Below are 18,697 nucleotides of genomic sequence, written 5' to 3'. Positions count from 1 at the left end.
CGTTTTACCAATGGGGAACTGAGGGTCAGAGAGACTCAAGTTTAGGTCAGGCCCTGGAAAGAGGACAGGAGTGGAGCTGGGATGGGAACCGGGCCTGTCTGACTTGAAAGCCCAGGCTTTCCCATAATCCTATGCTGCCTCCCACAGTAAAGTGCAAAGTCAGAGACATAGGTAACTTAAATATTCACTGAGCATGACCCTGCATGGCATCGTGCCAGGGCTGTGTGGAGTCAGGGGAAGCTGGATTAAGCAGCACTCATTCAGTGGTTGAATGGCATGTAAACAAGCTCAAACTGGTCTAAATAAAAATGGGTGATTTAGTGGTTCATGTCATTGAAAAGTCTAGGGGAAGGACCAGTTTCAGGTATAGTTTGATCCAGGTGTTCAGCATTCTCAGGACCCATTTTCTATTGTTTCAACTCCTGGATCTGTTTTCCTTCGTGTTGGCTTTTCTTTTTGACAGAGTCTCCCTATAAAGAGGTAAAATATTTTCTTCAGTGTCAGATTTCCACCCCTCACATTTCATTAATGTCAGCAGAAAAAGAGCAAATGTCCTGGGATTGCATCTCTTTGGCCCAGGCTTGGGTCATGTGCCCAGCCATGACTAATCCCTGTGGCCAGGGATGTGAAAAATTCTCACTGGTCAGGCCTGGAATATGTGCCCACCCTTGTGGTTACGGGGCAGAAATCAGCCCTGTCCATGCCTCATGGATGAAAGTGGTAGAGGCATAGGGTTTCTAGATACCATACAGGACAGCCCATTTTATTTCAGATAAATAACACATATTTTTTTCTATAAGTATATCCCAAATACTGTGTGAGACACTTCGATTAAACAGTGATTAAATCTGAGATCCACATTTAATGGAGTGTCCTGTGTTTTTATTTGTCAAGTCTGGCAAGCCAGAGGGGTGGCTCTGCAGGGAAAATCAAAATGTTACCAGAAGAAGGAGGAATGGATGCTGTGGGGTAGGGAGTTGTTTTTCCAGATCACAGGAGGTGCCCACTACAGAGGTGGGGGGAGGGATAAAAAGCTTTCCTTCAGCCTTGAATTCCTCCTGAAGGTACAGTCTATGAAGCCAGCCCTGAGAGTTGTGGATATTCAGTGAGAGAAGTCACTGGACCATGAGGTGCTCCCTGTACTTGAATTAGGCCCCAGAGATGGGGAGAGGCATATATTGAAATGGGGGTGGGGTGAGTGATAGGTGGGAGAAAATGTCCATTTCTGTCTGCCAATCAGGCCTGAACCCTGGCATAGGGCCCCTGGCCTGTCGCCTTTCTGGACTGGCCTTGGGGTGACCCATACCTTTGTCTGAGACTAGCTAGCTTGCTGGTCAGCCTGTCTGCCCCATGTGAATTTACCAAAATGTGTTGGGATTCCTCTAACGAACCAGGTATTCAGGGGAGAGCCATCCTGTATACCACAGAAGCAGTGCCTGAGACAAGGATTATGTGCAAGTGATCCATGAAGGATAGTCTCCCAGAACAGACAGGAAGGGGGAGAGCTCCTGCAGGGAGCTTTGGAGTATGACTTCTGCTTCAGGATTGGTCCCCATGGGAGGCGAGGAAGCTGGGCTCAGGACCACCTGGCAGAGGGCTGGGAGGGGAGGCTTGCAGTTGTCTGAAGGCCTCTGAAGACACCTCACAAGTGTGGGCTGCTGGTGTGGAAAGCTTACCAAAGGTGGGGGCGAGGGCCCTGCAGAAACGGCAGGAGATGGAAGTGGAAGCTGTTAGCAAAGGGCCTAGAGAAGTCAGAGAAACCTGCATATGCTGTGAGCACTTTGAGGGGCTCCTGATGGAGATCAACAATAAGGTTCGAGGGATCCCTGGGTGGCGCAGCGGTTTGGCGCCTGCCTTTGGCCCAGGGCGCGATCCTGGAGACCCAGGATCGAATCCCACGTCGGGCTCCCGGTGCATGGAGCCTGCTTCTCCCTCTGCCTGTGTCTCTGCCTCTCTCTCTCTCTCTGTGACTATCATAAATAATTAATAAAAATTAAAAAAAAAAACAATAAGGTTCGAAAAGTCCCACAGTGAAGAACCTGGCATCTTCTCCAAACTGCACGGGCCACAGAACCCTGCTTGTGGGGACACAGGTCTGAGAGTGAGCTTGCTGACTCAGCGGAGCACCTGCTCCCTGGCTTCTGGTGGAGTGGAGTCTCTTCTTGGGGCCTTAGTCTCCCCATCTCCCCCTCCAAGAGGGCCTTAACCTGAAGTCCACAGAAAGGGTTCAACGTACAGTTTTATTTGTGTGGCATTTTACCGGGGACACATTCTCAGGGGGTTCTGGGCCTTCCCCCAGGTCAGAACCTCTGCACGAGGGCTCTGCTCTGGCCTGGATGCCTGTGCCTGGAGGACTGCGTGTCTGAAGGCTTTTCTTCCTCGACATCCAGAAACACACCGGGGACGTGTCTCAGGAGCCCTGGCCTTCTCTTGGGGTGGGATGAGGGGCTCGGTCCCTCCCAACTACACCATGTGTTCCCGCCTCCCTGCTCAGAGCCTCCCTCCTTGTGTTTAGGAGTGGGTGAGGGTTCCCTCTTGACCTCTAGGATTGTGGGTGAGTCAGACGACCCAGGGACTGACAGACACGGGGCACTGCTATTAATGCCTTCTTGCCCTCAGACCAGGTATGTCCTCTGACCTTGGGTGCCAGCCACACAGCATCTCGTAGGCCTCCGTGGGCTTCCCGGGGGATCATGGTTGCAACAGGGGTCCCTGGCAGGACCTGTGGGGGCCGGCAGCCACCTTTCAGATTCTTACAATGTTCCCCCTCCCCAACTAAAAAGACAAAACAAAAACAAGGATTTTTGGTTTGCCCAAGAATGAAAATTTGATGTACAGCCAATGGGGTCTGGGGTCGGGCAAGAGAGCTACCACCCTCCTCCGCTCCCAGCGATAGCCCCTGTTCACATGCTCAGCTGGCCTCGTGCCATTTCTGGAAGCTAAGTCTGTCTGCGTTACATGACCACAAAGGGGTGTCTTGCCAGCCTCCCCCTCCGGCTTCCTCTGCACCCACAGCCAGGAGCACTGGGGAGCAGGCAGGTTCTGGTGGGTTCTCTTCATGGCCTGTGTGCAGGGCATGGGAGGGAGCAGGGCTCTGGGGTGCAGAGAGGCCCCTTGCCGCCTCCTTCCCTCCCAGGTGGGATCTGAAAACCACCCCATTTCACTGGAAAGTTGCAGACCACACCACCTGCTAGGGCCAAGACCCTTCTAGCAGACTTCTGTGGGTGAGATCTCGAATCAACGTGGCCTGTGGCTGTGTGTTTTCATATTTTCTTCAAAATGCTTTGCCGTTATTTCTGATCGTGGAAGGAATCGTGCGTGTTCACAGCGAGCCGTCTGACACCCCTGGCTCCGGCGCCCAGGCACCACCTCTGGGAGCATTTTGAGGCCGCCCTCTCCAGACAGGCCTCTCTGACCACAGTGCACAGAAACACGTGTAGATAATTTTAGCAGATGTAATCGCTTCTCTGTTTTCTGGCGACTTGCTTTTCTCTTTGAGGAAAATACGGAGAATGTTTTTCTGAGTCCGTAAATTTAGTCAGAGCTGCATTTAGTTGTTTAGCACGTATTCATCGAGTGCCTCCTCTGTCAGGCAATATGTGGTGTGTCAGATGGTGCTGAGTGCCATAGAAGAAACTGAGGCAGAGAAGGGATGAGGGGGAGCTGAGATCAGTGCTGTAGTTTAAATAGAAGTGTTTAGGGATGCCTGGGTAGCTCAGTGGTTGAGTGTCAGCCTTTGGCTCAGGGCGTGATCCCGGGGTCCTGGGATCGAGTCATGCATCAGGCTCCCTGCATGGAGCCTGCTTCTCCCTCTGCCTGTGTCTCTGCCTCTCTCTGTGTGTCTCTCATGAATAAATAAATAAAATATTTAGATAGATAGATAGATAGATAGATAGATAGATAGATAGATAGATAGATAAATGGGTTTAGATCATCACCCAGGTGATGAGGTGAGCCAAAGCTTGAAGGAGGGGAAGTGGAGGGGATATATGGAGAGTGTTTTAGGCAGTGGGAACAGCATGTACAAAGGCCCTGAGGTGGCAGTGTGTTTGTAATCAGGAGATGAGAGGGTGAGGTGAGGGTGGCCAGGGCAGAGTATGTGCAGGGGAGTAACAGCAGGGCAGGACAATGATGGGGCAGACGGGCCGGGTGGGGCTCTGTAGGGCATTCATAGGACTTTGGAGAATGGACTAGAGAGTACCAGGACAGAGAAAAGGAGATGGTAGGCATTGCCCTGATGGGAGAGGATGACCTCTCTTGGCATCCTGGAGCGCACTGTGGGTGTGGAGGAGGTGAGGACGTGCTGGTTTCGAGGTACGTTTTGGAGGTATGAGCCAGCAGGATGTAGTGGGGTTGGTTGGAAGGGTTGACAGGGCAGTGGCAGACTGACTCCCGGGTTGCTGGCCTGAGGGACAGGAAGGAGGGAACAGCCCTGGTTGGGTGCAGGGAGGCAATCTGGAGGACGGGTTTGGGGCGAATGGGAGTCTGTTTGGATGCATGAAGTCGCAGAAGCCCGCAGAAGCTCGGTGCACATGGCCAGTGCGCGGGGAGCCACAGCACTGCCTTTAATGGAACAGTGCTTAAGAAAGCATAGTGTCGTTTGAGCATAAAAGCATTGCGTGTTCTGGGTTTTAAAAGACGGAGAGAATGAGAGAGAAGAGGAGGAGAGGGGAGGCGGGGAGAGACAGCACAAATCCAGATTGCACAGAAAGCTGGGCAGCTGAAGGGGACAAGTCCCTGTGGCCCATCCCCGCTCCCCAAGGGGAGCGGCACTATTACCGACAGGTAGTGTGCCCTTCCAGAAATGTTCTGGAGAGGACGCCTCTTTTGTTTATGAGCACAACAGGGACCGGCCTCTAGGCTGTCCTCACCTGCTATCCCCCTGTGGGCACCTGGGACCCTGGGAGCCCCGGTTCATGAGCAGTGCTGCTAACCCTTCTGTTCATCCGTGTCTGCCTTTTTATGTGACCTCAAGGCATGCCTGTGTCACAGGCCCATTTGGTAGGTGTGGACACTGAGACTTATAGGCACTGATCTGGTGGCTCATAAACAGCTAAGATTCGGAACAAACTGAGTCATCTGGGAGCCCAGATGTGCCACTCTTGATTCTGCCCAAATGCAATGAGGTGAGGACGTTGGAAGTCAGTAGTCACGCTGGTTGGCAGTGGGGGGCACAAGGCTTTAGCAGCAGGCAGTCAGCTGTTGAGGGCAAAGGGCTCTCCAGGCAGAGGAAGCAGCACCGGGGGAGGGGGTGTTTGTGGGGGGGCTGTTGGGAGGCCTTGAGGTGGGGCCTGGCCAGTGAGGGGGCTAGAGAGAGGTTCTGGGAGCTGGCCTATAGGGCAGGAGAAGGAGGCCGGGACAGAGGCAGGCCTGGCATGGACAGGCATTAGAGAGGCAGGAAGTTGGCTTTTGTAAGAGCTTTAGGGCCAGATGGGGTGGACCAAGTGTGGACACGTGTGTGTGTGTGTGTGTGTGTGTGTGTGTGTGTGTGTGTGTGTCTGCCTGTCTAGGAGGAGGGTCCCAGAATCTGGCCCAAACCATTGGTCTCTTATTCTCTCATAAAAATGAAGACTCCTTGGATATACAAAATGAGAGCACCTTATTGCGTCTGTTTAGTTAGGTGAGGAGAAACAGGAGGCCCGAGGCCGAGAGGAGCATCATGCTCCCCTGGCTCCCCAGACCACACAGGGTCCCCCGCTGGGCTAGCCTCTGCCCTGGGCAGGGAGCACCTCCTTTCCCCCCAACAAGATGGCCCCTGGCCTACGGGAGCACCGTTCTCTGGCTGATGGGTGACGTGTTGTCAGTCATGAGCAGCCTGGCTCACGGCCACCCCGCTCCACAGGGCACACCCGCTGGACCTGCCAACGGACCTGGGCCTGTCCCAGAGCCAGGAGCTGCTGGCAGAGGCAGCCCAGCTGCCCAGTGATCAGAGGCACACCACCGCCCCTGTGGCCTCTGCCATTATCAGCATGCGGTGTGGCAGGCTGGTGGCGTGGCGGGTCCATGGTGTAGCAGGGTCAGCAGGGAGGCAGGCCTCGGGCCAGGCGGGAGGGGCACCGAGGGCTGGTGGCCTTCTGGAGCTTGGGGCCTGTGGGATGGCTGGACCCAGGGTGCTCCTGGGTCCAGCTCTGATCAGCTGTGAGGCATCTCTGAAGGCAGCGGGGGGTCGGCGAGGAGACGAGAGGGCAGAGGGTAACGGACAGGGCACCCCCCTCACGCACAGCAGAGAGGGGCCGGCGGCATTATGGCCTGCTGACTGCCTGCTGGGTGTGCTGGGCACTTGACATCCAGTCTCATTTCTCCTTCCGAGTGGGCCTGCCAGGCGGCGGCTGTCATTCCCATGTTCAGGTGAAGAAACTGAGGCACAAACAGGGAAATCATTTGTACATGGTGGCACGGCATAGAGCGGAGGAGCCAGGGCTCAGGGCGGACCCTCGTGGGAATCACTTACTTCCCTAAGCCTCAGCTCCCTCCTGGCTACGGGGTGACAACGGCGCCAGGCTCACAGGGCTGCTCGGAGCCTTTAGCTGGGCACCTACCGTGCTCAACAGAGCACTTGGCCCACGTTAGGCGCTTGCGAAAGAAATGCTGGTAATTATTATCACTGAGTCCTCTGTGTGCGTGACCTCAGTTACTCCCACGCCCTGACAAGCCCATTGGATCCTGGTTTCCACTGTAGAAACTCCTTTGAACTGCCGTCTAGTAGGAAAGTTCCCATCACGCCGGCAGAGCAGCCCTCAGGCCCCGTGTCCCACCCAGCCCTGGACAACCTGCCTTGTGTTGGGTCATCCTCCTGCGAGCTCTCAAGTCCCAAAGGCTGGAGATGAAGGCAGGGTCTGGGTAATGCCCAACTCTGCTGTTTTCTCTTGGCATTAGCGGTTTTTCCCCAAGCCTGGGATCCCTATTCCCAAAGCATGAGCCCTAGAGGAGGGCCTGTGACCGGGTGGGAGGAGCATCTACTGAGCTGCTTCCCTGGTGTCTCCCTTCTTCCTCTTCACACCCTTTCCCACCTGTCCGAGGGATCCTCCAGGTGGAGGAGGGAGCAGAGGACTTCAGCTTGGTCTCTTTTGTATTTTTTTAAAGACTTTATTTATTTATTAGAGAGAGAGAGAGAGAGGAGAAGAAGCAGGGGGAGGGGCAGAGGGAGAGGGAAAAGCAGGCTCCTCGTTCTGCGGAGAACCTGATGTAGGGCTTGATCCTGGGACTCCAAGATCATGACCTGAGCTGAAGGTAGCTCAACTGACTGAGCCACTCAGGTGCCCCTAACTCAGGCTATTTATTTATAAAATATTTTATTTATTTATTTATTCATGAGAGACACAGAGAGAGGCAGAGACACAGGCAGAAGGAGAAGCAGGTTCCATGCAGGGAGCCCGATGCAGGACTCGGTCCTAAGACCCCAGGATCAGGACCTGAGTCAAAGGCAGAGGCTCAACCACTGAGCCACCCAGGCGCCTGCAGCTCGAGCTCTTTAAACCTTGCAGTTCCCAAAGCATGATCCATACATTCTGCTGGAGGTAGAGGTGGGGCTTGAGATAAGTGGTGGACAGCTTGTATTTTAATGGTTCTGCCTTTGTTTCATTTGAATTATATTTTTTGAGAACCCCAATGGTAACTAGGACATCACACCCATGATTTCACTGATATTATTGGCAAGACTAGATTTTAAACAGAAAGAAAAAGGGAAAGAGAGCCAATTTAAAGAAAAATGTGAATTACTCATGGCAGCCCAATTGAGAGCCAGTTCTGGGGGTAGTTGGGACGATGGTATGTGGATACCAGCAGCTGGATTGGGGTGACAACAGCCCAGGAAGTGGACTCTTCTGGCCCACTGCTGCCAATGGCCGGCTGTGTCTCTAGGACTGGACAAAGCCATCTTTGGGAGTTATTTGCACCCTGGAGAGTGGAAGGCCTGAGGGTCGGAGGAAGGGTATGTGGTGGCTCTGGATCCTGCTAAAGCATACCTGCCTGATAAACATTACCTCAAATCCAGAAAGTCAGCTCAGGCTGGAGCCCCCGAGATGCGGGGGGCAGAGGCTGGGAAGTGCCAATGGGAGCAGAGGGATTACATCTTGAGCAGATAAAAACAGTCGGGGAGAAATCCAAGGAATTTTAATTACTGCTGCACATCTTTGGAGTCCTGAAGGCCTGGTCCTCGTAGGCCAGACACGCAGGCCAGCTCTGCAAACTGAAGCCCTCAGAGCCGCCTTCCCTCTTCTGCTCAGCGTCCCCCCTCCTTCAGCAGGGGAGATACCTGTGGAGGTGCCCACTGCTTAGCAGGTGGCAGCAGCTTCCTCCCTCTGGCTTCCAAGTTGGCTGGAATCTCGGCTCTGGTTTTAGGGGACTATAACTTGGTTCTGAAGATTCTGTGGCAGGGGGAGGGGAGGTTGTCAGAGCTTTCAGCTGCAAGTAGGAGAAGCCCAACACAAATTGCCAGAAGCCAAGAGGGCAGTCAAGTGGCTTCCATAACTGTCCCATCCCCAGGAAAGGCAGGTGAGGATGGGTCTGGCTCCAAGGTTCATCCAACAGACACTTATTATTTACTATATATCAGACACTATTCTAGAGCAGAACAGGCCCAAGTGCCTGCCCTCAGGAGCTGACTTCTAGAAACCAGTTGGTCCAAGGCCTCGTCGAACGGTCATGCTCTCCTGGGCACTGGCTTGTGTCTCCATCCATTTGTGAGCTCTTACCTGGCGTGTGGGGTCTCAAGCAGCCGGGGATGGGATTGGACACAGCCTTGGCATGGAGAAGACACCTCCCCTGCCAGCTCGTGTGAGGATGATCGAGGGGAGGACTCCAATTTGCTTATTAGCGGGGGGAACAGATGCTGGGTAAGCAGAACCCGTGGCCTTCCCTGCGGGCTGCATGGCCAGAGGAGGCTGCAGTGGCCTCATGGGAGTATCTGAGGCATCTGCCCCATGCATCACTTGTTTGGGAAGAGGGGACATTTTTTTCTGGAAGCAGATATAAGGTCTGCTGACATCCAGGAGGAATGAGTCTGTTTCTCTCCCACCCCCCGGGAAGAAGGGAGTCCCCAGCCCCTCCTGGACTGTCACTAGAGCCAGGGCCCCTAGGAGCCTCCCCACCCTGGCCCTTTGCCAGTGGCTGTCTTTCAGCCCTGGCTTTCATGTTGCACAGTTTGGGGGTGGAATAGGTAATTCCTCGCACTTTTGGCCTGCCACGTGCTTGCGTAGAGTGGCTCTCAGGAGCAAAAGTCACAAAAGCCCTTGGTTGAGGTACACATTGGAGATGGGGACTTTGAGGCCTGGAAGGTGAATGGCCCTGACTCTCCTCCCACTCTTGCTTTTTGCTGGGTCAGGGAGCTGGAGCCCCAGAAGGCCTCTTCTCAAGGGGACCAGGAGTATCATCCTGGCCCGCCGCCCCATTCTAGAGGCAAGGAACCCCAGAGCCTGGGTGGTTCTAACCCAGCTCTGCTACTTGTTCTCCTTGAGCGATCTTAAGGCCAGTCACTTAACCTTTTGGCTGAGCCTCAGGTTCCTCTTATAAAGTAGGTTATTGTGTGGGTTTTTATGAAACTAGATTTCAGTGGCCCAAGTGAGACATGAATGTACTAGAACACTTCAGAGAGTTGAAGTTTCTCACTTCCTGTCCACTTCCCTTGTCCCTCATCTCCCTGGCGGTAACCAGGGGGACATCTGTACATTGGGTGTGCTCACGGTATGTGTGTGTCTGGTGTTTTCTTAGATGTACAAGTCATGCTCTACTTGTGTCTTCCATGTGGCATGGCGCTCCTCCTGCTGGGATTTACAGATTTTATGGATCTGCCCTGTTCTTCAGAGTCACTGTGTAGCATTTCACAGTGTGGAACCAGCACACTTTCCTTTCCTGGGCATTTCTCCTGTTTCCGACTGTTGGTGAACTTGAACATGCCTCCCTGGTGCTACGGACACGGAGGTGTTAAATCACTGGACGTTAGGTTTTTGCAGGAATAGGATGTGAGGATGTTCCAAGCACGCGGCAGAAGCAGGGCGCTCCAGAAGGACAGAAGTTCATCCTCGGTGTTTCTCATGATGTGTATTTTGTCTATGTTTTCTCACTCTTTCTTGACATTGAAATCTCTGTGTCACAGCAGAGCAAAAAAGGAACCGGGATGGTTAAGTAAGGTGTCTGCTGTCACTCAGCTGCCAAGGGCGGGCACCTGACTCCCGGGTCCGGCCGGGTGCTGGGAATGGGAATGGAGCATCCCTGCCCGGGACGGCCAGAGCTTGCTCTCGGCGGGGCCTGCCCACAGCGGCGCCGGTTCCCCAGGCACGCCCGGCCCGGCTGCCTCTGCACAGTGCGCTGGGAAGAGGGAGCTCGCCAGGAATTTCCTGGGGCGGCTCCAGGGGCAGCCTGCTTGCATCTAAGGGTGACAGGGTGGTTGGGTTGTGCCTCCCACCCTCTCTTTCCCCGACATGTCCCCAGCCCCGTGCATTCTTGGAATCTGCGAGTTGTGCCGTGTTCTATGGGCACCAGGAGTGTTCTTTGAAACCCCGTGGCACCAACATCTGTTAGCTCTTAGAGAACAGAGACATTGACAAAGAACTGCTGGGCAGGCGGTGGGGGGAAGATATTAAGCTCAGGAGTAGGAGTCTCAAAGACAAAGAGGAAAAACCCTAACCGAACTCCAGCCCGCTCCCAAGCCCTGCTTTGATGTGGTTTCCCGTCCCCGGAGGCCTTATAAGGCCTTATGCCTGCAATTCTGTGCTCTGGGTTGGCGCTGGCTGCACACTCAGTGCCCGGAGGAGCTGGCCTCTCTTCCTGGGGCCCAGCGTGGGGCAGAGGAGCAGCAGTGCCGGGACATGGGAGGGAGGCAGGGAGGCCCGGGCCCTGTGGCCTGAGAGGCTGCTGAGCCCGGCCACTGGGCATCAGGCTGGGGCCAGCAAGAAGTCTGGGGATCCAGGAAGGCTTTGATTACAACTTACAGCCTAGTCTGAGGCCGACTATCCTGAAGGCCAGAGGAGAGGGGGCGTGGGACCAGGGGCCAGAGTGATGGCTGAGTAAAGGAGCAGTGAAGGACAGTCACTCATACCAAGCTCCACACTTGGGCTTCTTACAGGGCAGTGGTGAAGGATACGCGCTCTGGAGCCAGGAGCCTGCTTTCTAGCCTGGCTCTGGCACTCACTGGCTGTGTGACCTTAGGCAAGTCACTTAACCTCTCTGTGCCTCAGTTTGCTCATCTGCAAACTGATGATAAACTGCTAATAGTGGCACTACCTCAAAGGATTGCCATGAGGATTAAATATGAAGCATTAAAAACACCGTGCCAGGTAGGAGAGTGACTCTTAGTGTCTTTGACGGCGCCTTGGGGCTGGTGAGCCTTTGAGCTTCTCCAAGCAATGTTCTAGTAGTCACCTAGTAGCCAGAGTAGAAGAAATAATAAACAGTAACTACTGGTCTTTGGAGCCCCAGCCGTGGTATCAGGTGTAATATTAAGCACTGTCCATGCAACAACTTCCTTAATCTTCGCAGCCACCCTGAGACATGCATACTATCGTTCCTATATGCAGATGGGAGGCTGAGAAAGTTCCTTCACCCACGTGATGCAGCTTGTATGAAGCAGAGCTGGGATTTGAACCAAGGTCTGGCCCATTCCAGTTCTGTGCCCCAAACCTTGTGCATGAGGCTCCTCATGGAGGGACTTGCAGCTGTCAAGGGTTCTGAGCCTCTACCTGTAGGATGGTACTGAGAGCCTAAGGTCCCCAGACCTTGCCCATGGGCCTCCCAGCAGGGCTCTGCTGAGTCCCCAGCCTAGTGGGGAGAGGCTGTGGGCCCCTTGAGTCCTGCCACAGAAGCTGGAGTACTTGACCCCCACCCCTGGAGCTGCTGGCAGGCCTGTTCTTCTCGTACTTCTCTAAGTGTGATCCCCGGTTCCCGGCAAGTGTGCCAGGACTCTTAGTTGTCCCTGTCCCCATGCCCACAGGAGCCTTGATTCCACTGTACAAGCTCAGGTCAGGCTTCTGCAAGAAACGGCTCAAATCTTGGCTCTGTTGACAACCCAGAGCTGTTGCCTGGCCTCTTAAAGCCTCCTCCTCATTTAAATACAGGGCTCGGGAACCTCATTCCCCAGAAGTTCTTATGGGGATTCCCTTGGTCAGTACCTCGTGTACCACAGGCACTTGGTAAATGATGCAAGTGGCAGTTGGTACCATTATTTCCTGCCTCCTATGTCCCTTGAGGACTGACAACACTTTCTTTGTAGGAAAAAAAAAAGGGGGTTAACAGTTATAACTCACTTTACAAATTGCAGATCATTTTTATGAGCGTTTATTCCTGGAGAGATGGAACACGTGGGGCTATGGTGAAGATGGAGGGAGATAATAAATATACTTACAGGGCTCCTGGCATGGTGCCTGGCACTTAGGAGATGCCCAATAAGGTCAGCTGTCCTGTCATTGCTGTGGTTTGTGATCATGCCCATTTTATAGAGAGATAGACTGAGGACCCCAAGAAAGCGGTGGCTGACCCCATGTCCAAGGGGCAGGGGGGCTATGGAGCCAGGATGTGATCCTGCGTTTGGTTCAACACTGCATTGCCTCTTGTTTACGTGATTCAAAGCTTGAGGACCACAGACACTGCACTCCATGCCCCGGGCCACCTAGCTTGACTGATGAAATGAAATTTTTTTAAGAAGATTTATTTATTTATTTTAGAGGGAGAGAGTGAAAGAGCAAGTGAGTGAGCAAGTTGGGGGAGGGGCACCAGGAGAGAGAGAATCTCAAGCAGATTTTCTGCTGAGCACAGAGCCCAATGCTGGGCTCATGACCTATGAGATCACGACCTGAGCTGAAACCAAGAGTTAGATGCTCAACTGACTGAGCCACCCAGGTGCCCCAGATGAAATGGGTTTTTGCCAGCATCAAGCACCTGTGCCACCCAGCGTGTCAGCGGACCATGGTGCTGGGGAGCCTTCACAGTTCTACACAGCAGGGTAAGGTTTAGCACGAAGAGGCCAACCCCGGAACTTGCCAGAACTCTGCTTTAATATGCAGAGACATGTCTTTACTGTGTCAGGGAGCTTGGTCCTCCCCACAGACAGTTCTCAGAGTGTGTGATACACACTGTGAGGCATTGTTCTCGGGGTTCCAGATGGCTGCTTTGTTGGGGGTGACACTTCCAGTCTCTAAACTGCTCCAAGTGTGCCAGCAAGAAGATGCGAGCGCTCAAAATATGTGCCTGGCAGGTCCTGGCCGCCTGGCCGGGAGCGGTCAGGGTGGTGGGCCGAGGTCAGCACTGAGCGCCCGCTTTCCAGAAGACCTCAGCGTGATCCCTTGAAGCTGGTCGCCTGCTCTGTGAGGAAGTGCTGCCTGCCAGCCTGTCTGGGGGAGGCGGCATCCGTCTTCCTCTGGCATGAAAGATGGGCTCTAATTGGCTGCCGGAGTGTCCCAGCCATCTAATGATGCCGCCTGAGTGTGCGCCTTCCCTGTCACCAGCTCCCGGCTTCCCTGTCAACTCCAGCGCTGTTAACACAAACAGCCAGTTTACAAGCCCAGGAAGTGTTCGGTGATTATGATAATTGGCAGAGGAGGAAGGAGAAGCCGTCCTGACTCCAGGAATGGAGAAGCCTGGTTTTGAAGTCAGTGGGACGCTAGGAGTTTGAATGACCACATTTTCACAACTAGCAGGGAAAGCGTGTATGATGATGCCCCAGGACGATTTGAAGAAGAGGGAGGATGGAGAACACCAGCCCTAATCCATAAAATGTTAGCTGTTGATCTTTTCAAAACAAAACAATAAAAAACAAGAGACTTCTCTCCAGCTGTGTCCAGTTCTTAAGATCAGATCTAGAAAACATCAGTTTGTTTTGTTAATCAAGACAAGCACTGGTGTTTCTGTTAAGTATCTGAGGTGTGGGATTTTTTTCTTCCTTTCTAATGTTTCAAGGAGAGGGTACATTCTATTTTTCTTTCGCTTTGCACTTTTTTTTTTTTTTTTTTTCAAAAAGAGAAGTTGGTGACAGCTGCTGAGTTTGGGCTTTTTTATTGCTTGTCATTTCGTGGTTCGAGAAGCGCTGCCACAGCACTGTTGTGGCATCAAAAGAGATAAGGTGATGTAACACTCCCAAACTTTGTCTCTCTCCCAGAAAAAGGAGCATTTCCCAAAGTGGGTTCCTCAGAATATGAATCTCATGTGTTGCTTTCTAAACACAAAACTTTGTGATCTCAATAGGTTTGAGGAATGCAGCCTAAGTTACCACTTGAATATTCACAGTGTCTGCTGTTACCATAGTCCGTTCTTCAGTAAGGGATCTTGTCTAACTTGAAAACAATCTCTTTTGATCACAGAACTCTTATTGGCAGAAAACCGATAAATGCAGAAGCCAGTCTGACGAGTGCTGGTCTTGCTTCTTCCATATCTAGAGTCATCCTGCTGGGGTGGGGCGGGATAGGTGGTAGCTTTGGTGACGTTCCAGAAATTTCCCAGCCTGTGGGCCAACCACACTCCCCTTGCCAACCTGACAACACCCGAGGGGCAGCCTGACCTATCCCAGCAGCTCTGCCAAATGGGATAGGATAAGCCACCAGGCATCCTGAATCCACACATGGGGCACCAGGCCAGGCATGTGTAAGGATCAGGCTAGTTTCCGGAAGGTGTGTGCACTGGGGAGAGGCGGCAGGCGTGTTTGAAGATCAGCGGAGCCAGAGCATGCAGGTTTCTGAATGTTATGCTGAAGAGTTGGGGGTTTATGTTAGGGCAGGAGAGACCTACTCTCGTGCACACCAGGCGCTCTTTGTAAACCCATGGAGCCAGCCCGCCCGCACCCCCCTGCTGGAGGAAGGATTCACACTGAGATCCTTTCCTGAAGCCCACCCGGGAGGTCCTGAGTCCATCAAGCTGACTCCAAGGGATAGATGAGGGACATTTTCTCATCCTGTCTCTCTCTTTCCAGGGGCAGAGGGTGGAATTTCCTTTCTGAGGGAGAGGAGTGCAGTATTTTACAGTGGGCTGTAGACTGAGAAAAAGTTACTTCCTAAAAAGCATGGTGACAATTCACTTTTCAAGTGATAGGATCCACCTTAATTGACCTAAATTCCCATCAGAAGAACCAGACCAGGATCCCTGCATCCCTGTGACCAGCCAGGCATGTGTTCGTGACACCGCCTTTACGTCTAGATGCCGGTTGCCTACCTGACTTTGTCTGATACTTCCTTAACATCCCTGCTTTGTCTTCCTCTAGGAGCTCGTGGGGGAAGTTTTCAGAGAAACGCTCAGTGAGGAGGAAGAGGAAGACTTTCGGCTAGAAGGTACGGGAATCCATCACCCTCTTCCCAGGGTGCAGTGAGATGGGGAAGGAGCATTGGGTCTATCATGTGCCCTGTGTACCCTCCAGAAAATCTGCAGGCCAGATGGAGGACAGGACCCTGACTGTCGATGGGAGTGGGGTAGGGGTGAGAAGCCAGAAGGGAGCAGGGAGTGTAGCGTTTCATAGTCCAAGCCCAGAGTGGAGCTAGGGTCCTGAGGCTCGTTCCTAGCCCTGCTCCGTATTGGCTGGGGAACATTGGACAGGTTGTTTAAGTTCACTGTTTCCACTGGGGTGTGACCATAGGAGCTCCTAGCCCCCCCAAACAGTGTTAGACCTGTAGTAAGCACTACATAAAGTAGCTGTTGTATTTCCCCATTTGGCTGTTCACATGGAACTCATCTGGAGCTCAAGCACACCTCCAAATAGCCCCCCACCCCCACCCCACTGGCTCTTCCGTTCTCACTTCTGTAGCTCTCACTCTTGCCTTTGTTTGAGGGGAAGGATGAGGACGCTGGAGTAGAGGGCTGGTCACTGGTGCCCTCACCTGACTTCGGGCAAGGCACACCATCTTTCTAGAAGAGCCTTAGTTTCCACACTTACAGAATGGGAATGAGAGCCCTCCCCCTGTTTGACTCTCTGAGTTGGCACAAAGCACAGATGGCATTGGAAAGCATTTGCTATGTGGGATCATGTTTCCCATTTTATACTCAGAGAAGAGAATCACTGAACTGCGGGAGCTTAGGATAGTAGGGACCTTGCTGTTGAGTTGAGGACAGGCAGCTTGCAGGAGAGCCAGGGGGCCAAGGGTCTCGGGGAATCTAGGCCTTGGGGCTTTGAGAGGAGACCAGACAGTGCCAAGAGCTTCTCAAGGGATGCGTGGGCTAGACCTGATGGCTATGGCCACATCCAGCCTGAGAGCTGTCAGAAACATTGGGTCCTGCTCAGTCCCAGGCCATCTGCACTTTGAGAGGCTCCCCTGGTGGCTTGTGTGCCCACTGCACTTTGAGAAGCCCTGTTTTAAGAGATTCACTCGGTAGCCCAGGAGTTAGAGGTGGGTTGGGACCCAGGGATCTATCAAACTTTGCTCAAATAAGAGCAGGTCCTGAATCAAGTGTGGAGTCCCATGGATGGAAGGCTTTGTGCAGGCTGTTTTCCTTGAGCATGTTTGCCTGCAGAGCTGGTGATGGCACTCAGGGGCTCTGCAGCTTTGATTCTTTATTCCCCTGGGCTCCCCCAAGCCTCAGCTGTCATCTTTGGCTTCAGGGAGAGATGCCAGGAGTTGGTGATTTGAGATCTGGGAAGTCAGGTAAAGATGTGCAGGATGTAAATCCTGGGGATTGAGTGACCCCAGACATCGGTTTCATAGGCTTTGGCTCTCATTCCAGCTATGTATTCATTTCCCACTCAGTCGCCCGGTGGTAGCCCATTAGCAAGGCCATTCTCTTGTTTGTCTATCCTTACATTTGTCTATCCTTCCACCTGCTCCATCCAGTCACCCACCAGTCCACTCCTCTGCGTGTCCCTTCATTCACTGATCCCTCACTCCTTATCGTCCCATCACCCAGCCACCCACTGGCTGTGCTCCATCCATCCATCCATCCATCCATCCATCCCATCCATCCCATCCATTGTTCTCCCTACCCTCCTGCCACCCATCTACCGGCAGCCTGCACATACTTCATTCTCTACCCATGTGTTCATCACCCATCCTTCATCCCTTCATCCATTGACCCCATCTTCCAATCACCATCTGTCTATCCATCATGTTTTGAACTCCTAGTTATTTTTCCTAAATGAGGCACTCCTCTGTCCATTGAGGCTCAGTTTAAAACCACATAATTGATTTCAAATGAGATGTCTTTCCCTGCAAACAGACACGAAACAGCCTACTCATGGAATCCACTTCCCTCTGGAGGGGAGGGTTACTTTGTTCAGTGTCTCCCTTCAGAGCATGAATCATGTTGTAATGAACAGAAGGAATGCTGGCTGAGGAGCACATAGACTGGCTCCCCTCCTGGCTCTGGTAGCCACCCGCTGTGGATCACGGCCAGGTCCCATGGACTCTGGGTCCCTTTGCCCCCTGTAACCTGATGAGTGGGGACATGGAGCTGGACCCAGTGGTGCTCAAAGGATGTGGGCTCCTTGCAGGGAGAATGAAGCCCTGTGGCCCGGGCCAGGCAGCACTTACTGACGTTGGCTGATGGATGGGAGATGAAGACGAGGTGCCCGAGGGTCCCGGCTCCTGTTAAGGAGAGGGTGTCAGGTTGGCAGCACTCGATCTGACCCTATGGCCCACCAGCTTCATGCCGGACTTGAAGGGCAGCCCTGGCACCTTGCTAGATGCTGGCAATGTCCAGGCACGTCGGCACCACCACTCATGAGAGAGGGGGTTGGGAATCACTGTCCTGCCTCAGTTTCCCAACTAGGGGTTGGACTACATTGTTGGTGGTCCAGCTTTTCAGCCTCCTTCTTCAAACAAAAGCTTACACAGAAGTAGAAAATATAAAACAGATCAGGTTGCAGAGAGATGCAGTACGTCATGGCCGGTGTGTTTTATGTTAAAAGGGGCATGAGACGCTGCCCCGTAGTTCCTTGCCTGTGTGAGTACAGACCATGTGTGTATTGCTGTGTAGCCGGAGGCCTCGATGGTCAAAAACACGCGCTCCTCTTGGACCTGGGAGGAGGCTACTAAAACTTGAAAGAGCTCACCAAGAGGACTGTAGTATTAACTGGGATGAATGTTTTAACTTTCACAAGAAGAGTGAATGGGAAGACTCACAGCAGAATTAAGAAAGTGAAAACCATGTGTAAACGGGGCTGGAAGATTGAGGCTGCTCTGGTTTCCTCCCCGCTGCTGGCCGGCCTGCATGGCCCTGACACTCTGGGGGGGATGCTGGACCCGTGACAGTCTGGCTCCCTGGTCCCCCACTGGTGCGGCCGCAGCCCCTGGGGAGCAGCATCCACCTGGCGGGGGCGGGCGGGCGCTGGGCCAGCGTCCCTCTGTGCTCCCGGCCCAGGGCGAGCAGCCGAATCCTGAATCTCTCCTTTGTCTTCCTGTTGGCCAAGTTCATTGCCTCTTGGCGGGTTGGAGGGCTGTTTAAGGGAGAAAAAAGGCCATCTGAGGCGTGAAGATAAAAAGAAGTCTTTTAGCCATCCCAGGAGAGGACGGCTTTAGCTCTTGCGTTGTTATGTAAAGCCGGCCCTAATCCAGCATCTTAACCGCCTTAACTGGCCAGCTGGGAGCTCGCGGGATGGCAGATTAAGTCTGGGCTTGGTGCGAGGGCTGCGAGGGCTGCGGAGCTCCTTTTGAACTGTGGCGAGAACAAAGTAAACATCAAAAGTCCCAAGCTCCATGAGCTGGCTGGGCGTGGCAGGGGCGGGACACAGGGCTGGCTTTCCAGGGGAGAAGGGGACAGGGACCCTCCGTCTGCTGACCCTGCGGGGTCTGAG

At 53.3% G+C, this 18,697-nt stretch overlaps 1 protein-coding gene across 1 annotated transcript in view; it reads left to right on the top strand.

Moving 5' to 3' along the window:
* Nucleotides 1-18,697, top strand: part of NKD1 (NKD inhibitor of WNT signaling pathway 1) — an 84,980-nt gene that overhangs the window by 41,583 nt on the left and 24,700 nt on the right. The window contains exon 4 of the mRNA XM_038531069.1: nt 15,182-15,248. Coding sequence (XP_038386997.1) covers nt 15,182-15,248 — 67 coding nt within the window. The remainder of the gene's footprint in view (nt 1-15,181; nt 15,249-18,697) is intronic.

The sequence above is a fragment of the Canis lupus genome, chromosome 2 (genome assembly GCF_011100685.1).
Source record: "Canis lupus familiaris isolate Mischka breed German Shepherd chromosome 2, alternate assembly UU_Cfam_GSD_1.0, whole genome shotgun sequence".
NCBI lineage: Eukaryota > Metazoa > Chordata > Mammalia > Carnivora > Canidae > Canis > Canis lupus.
The sequence above is the reverse complement of the archived record's forward strand: the minus strand, read 5'-3'. Positions and strand labels throughout refer to the sequence as shown.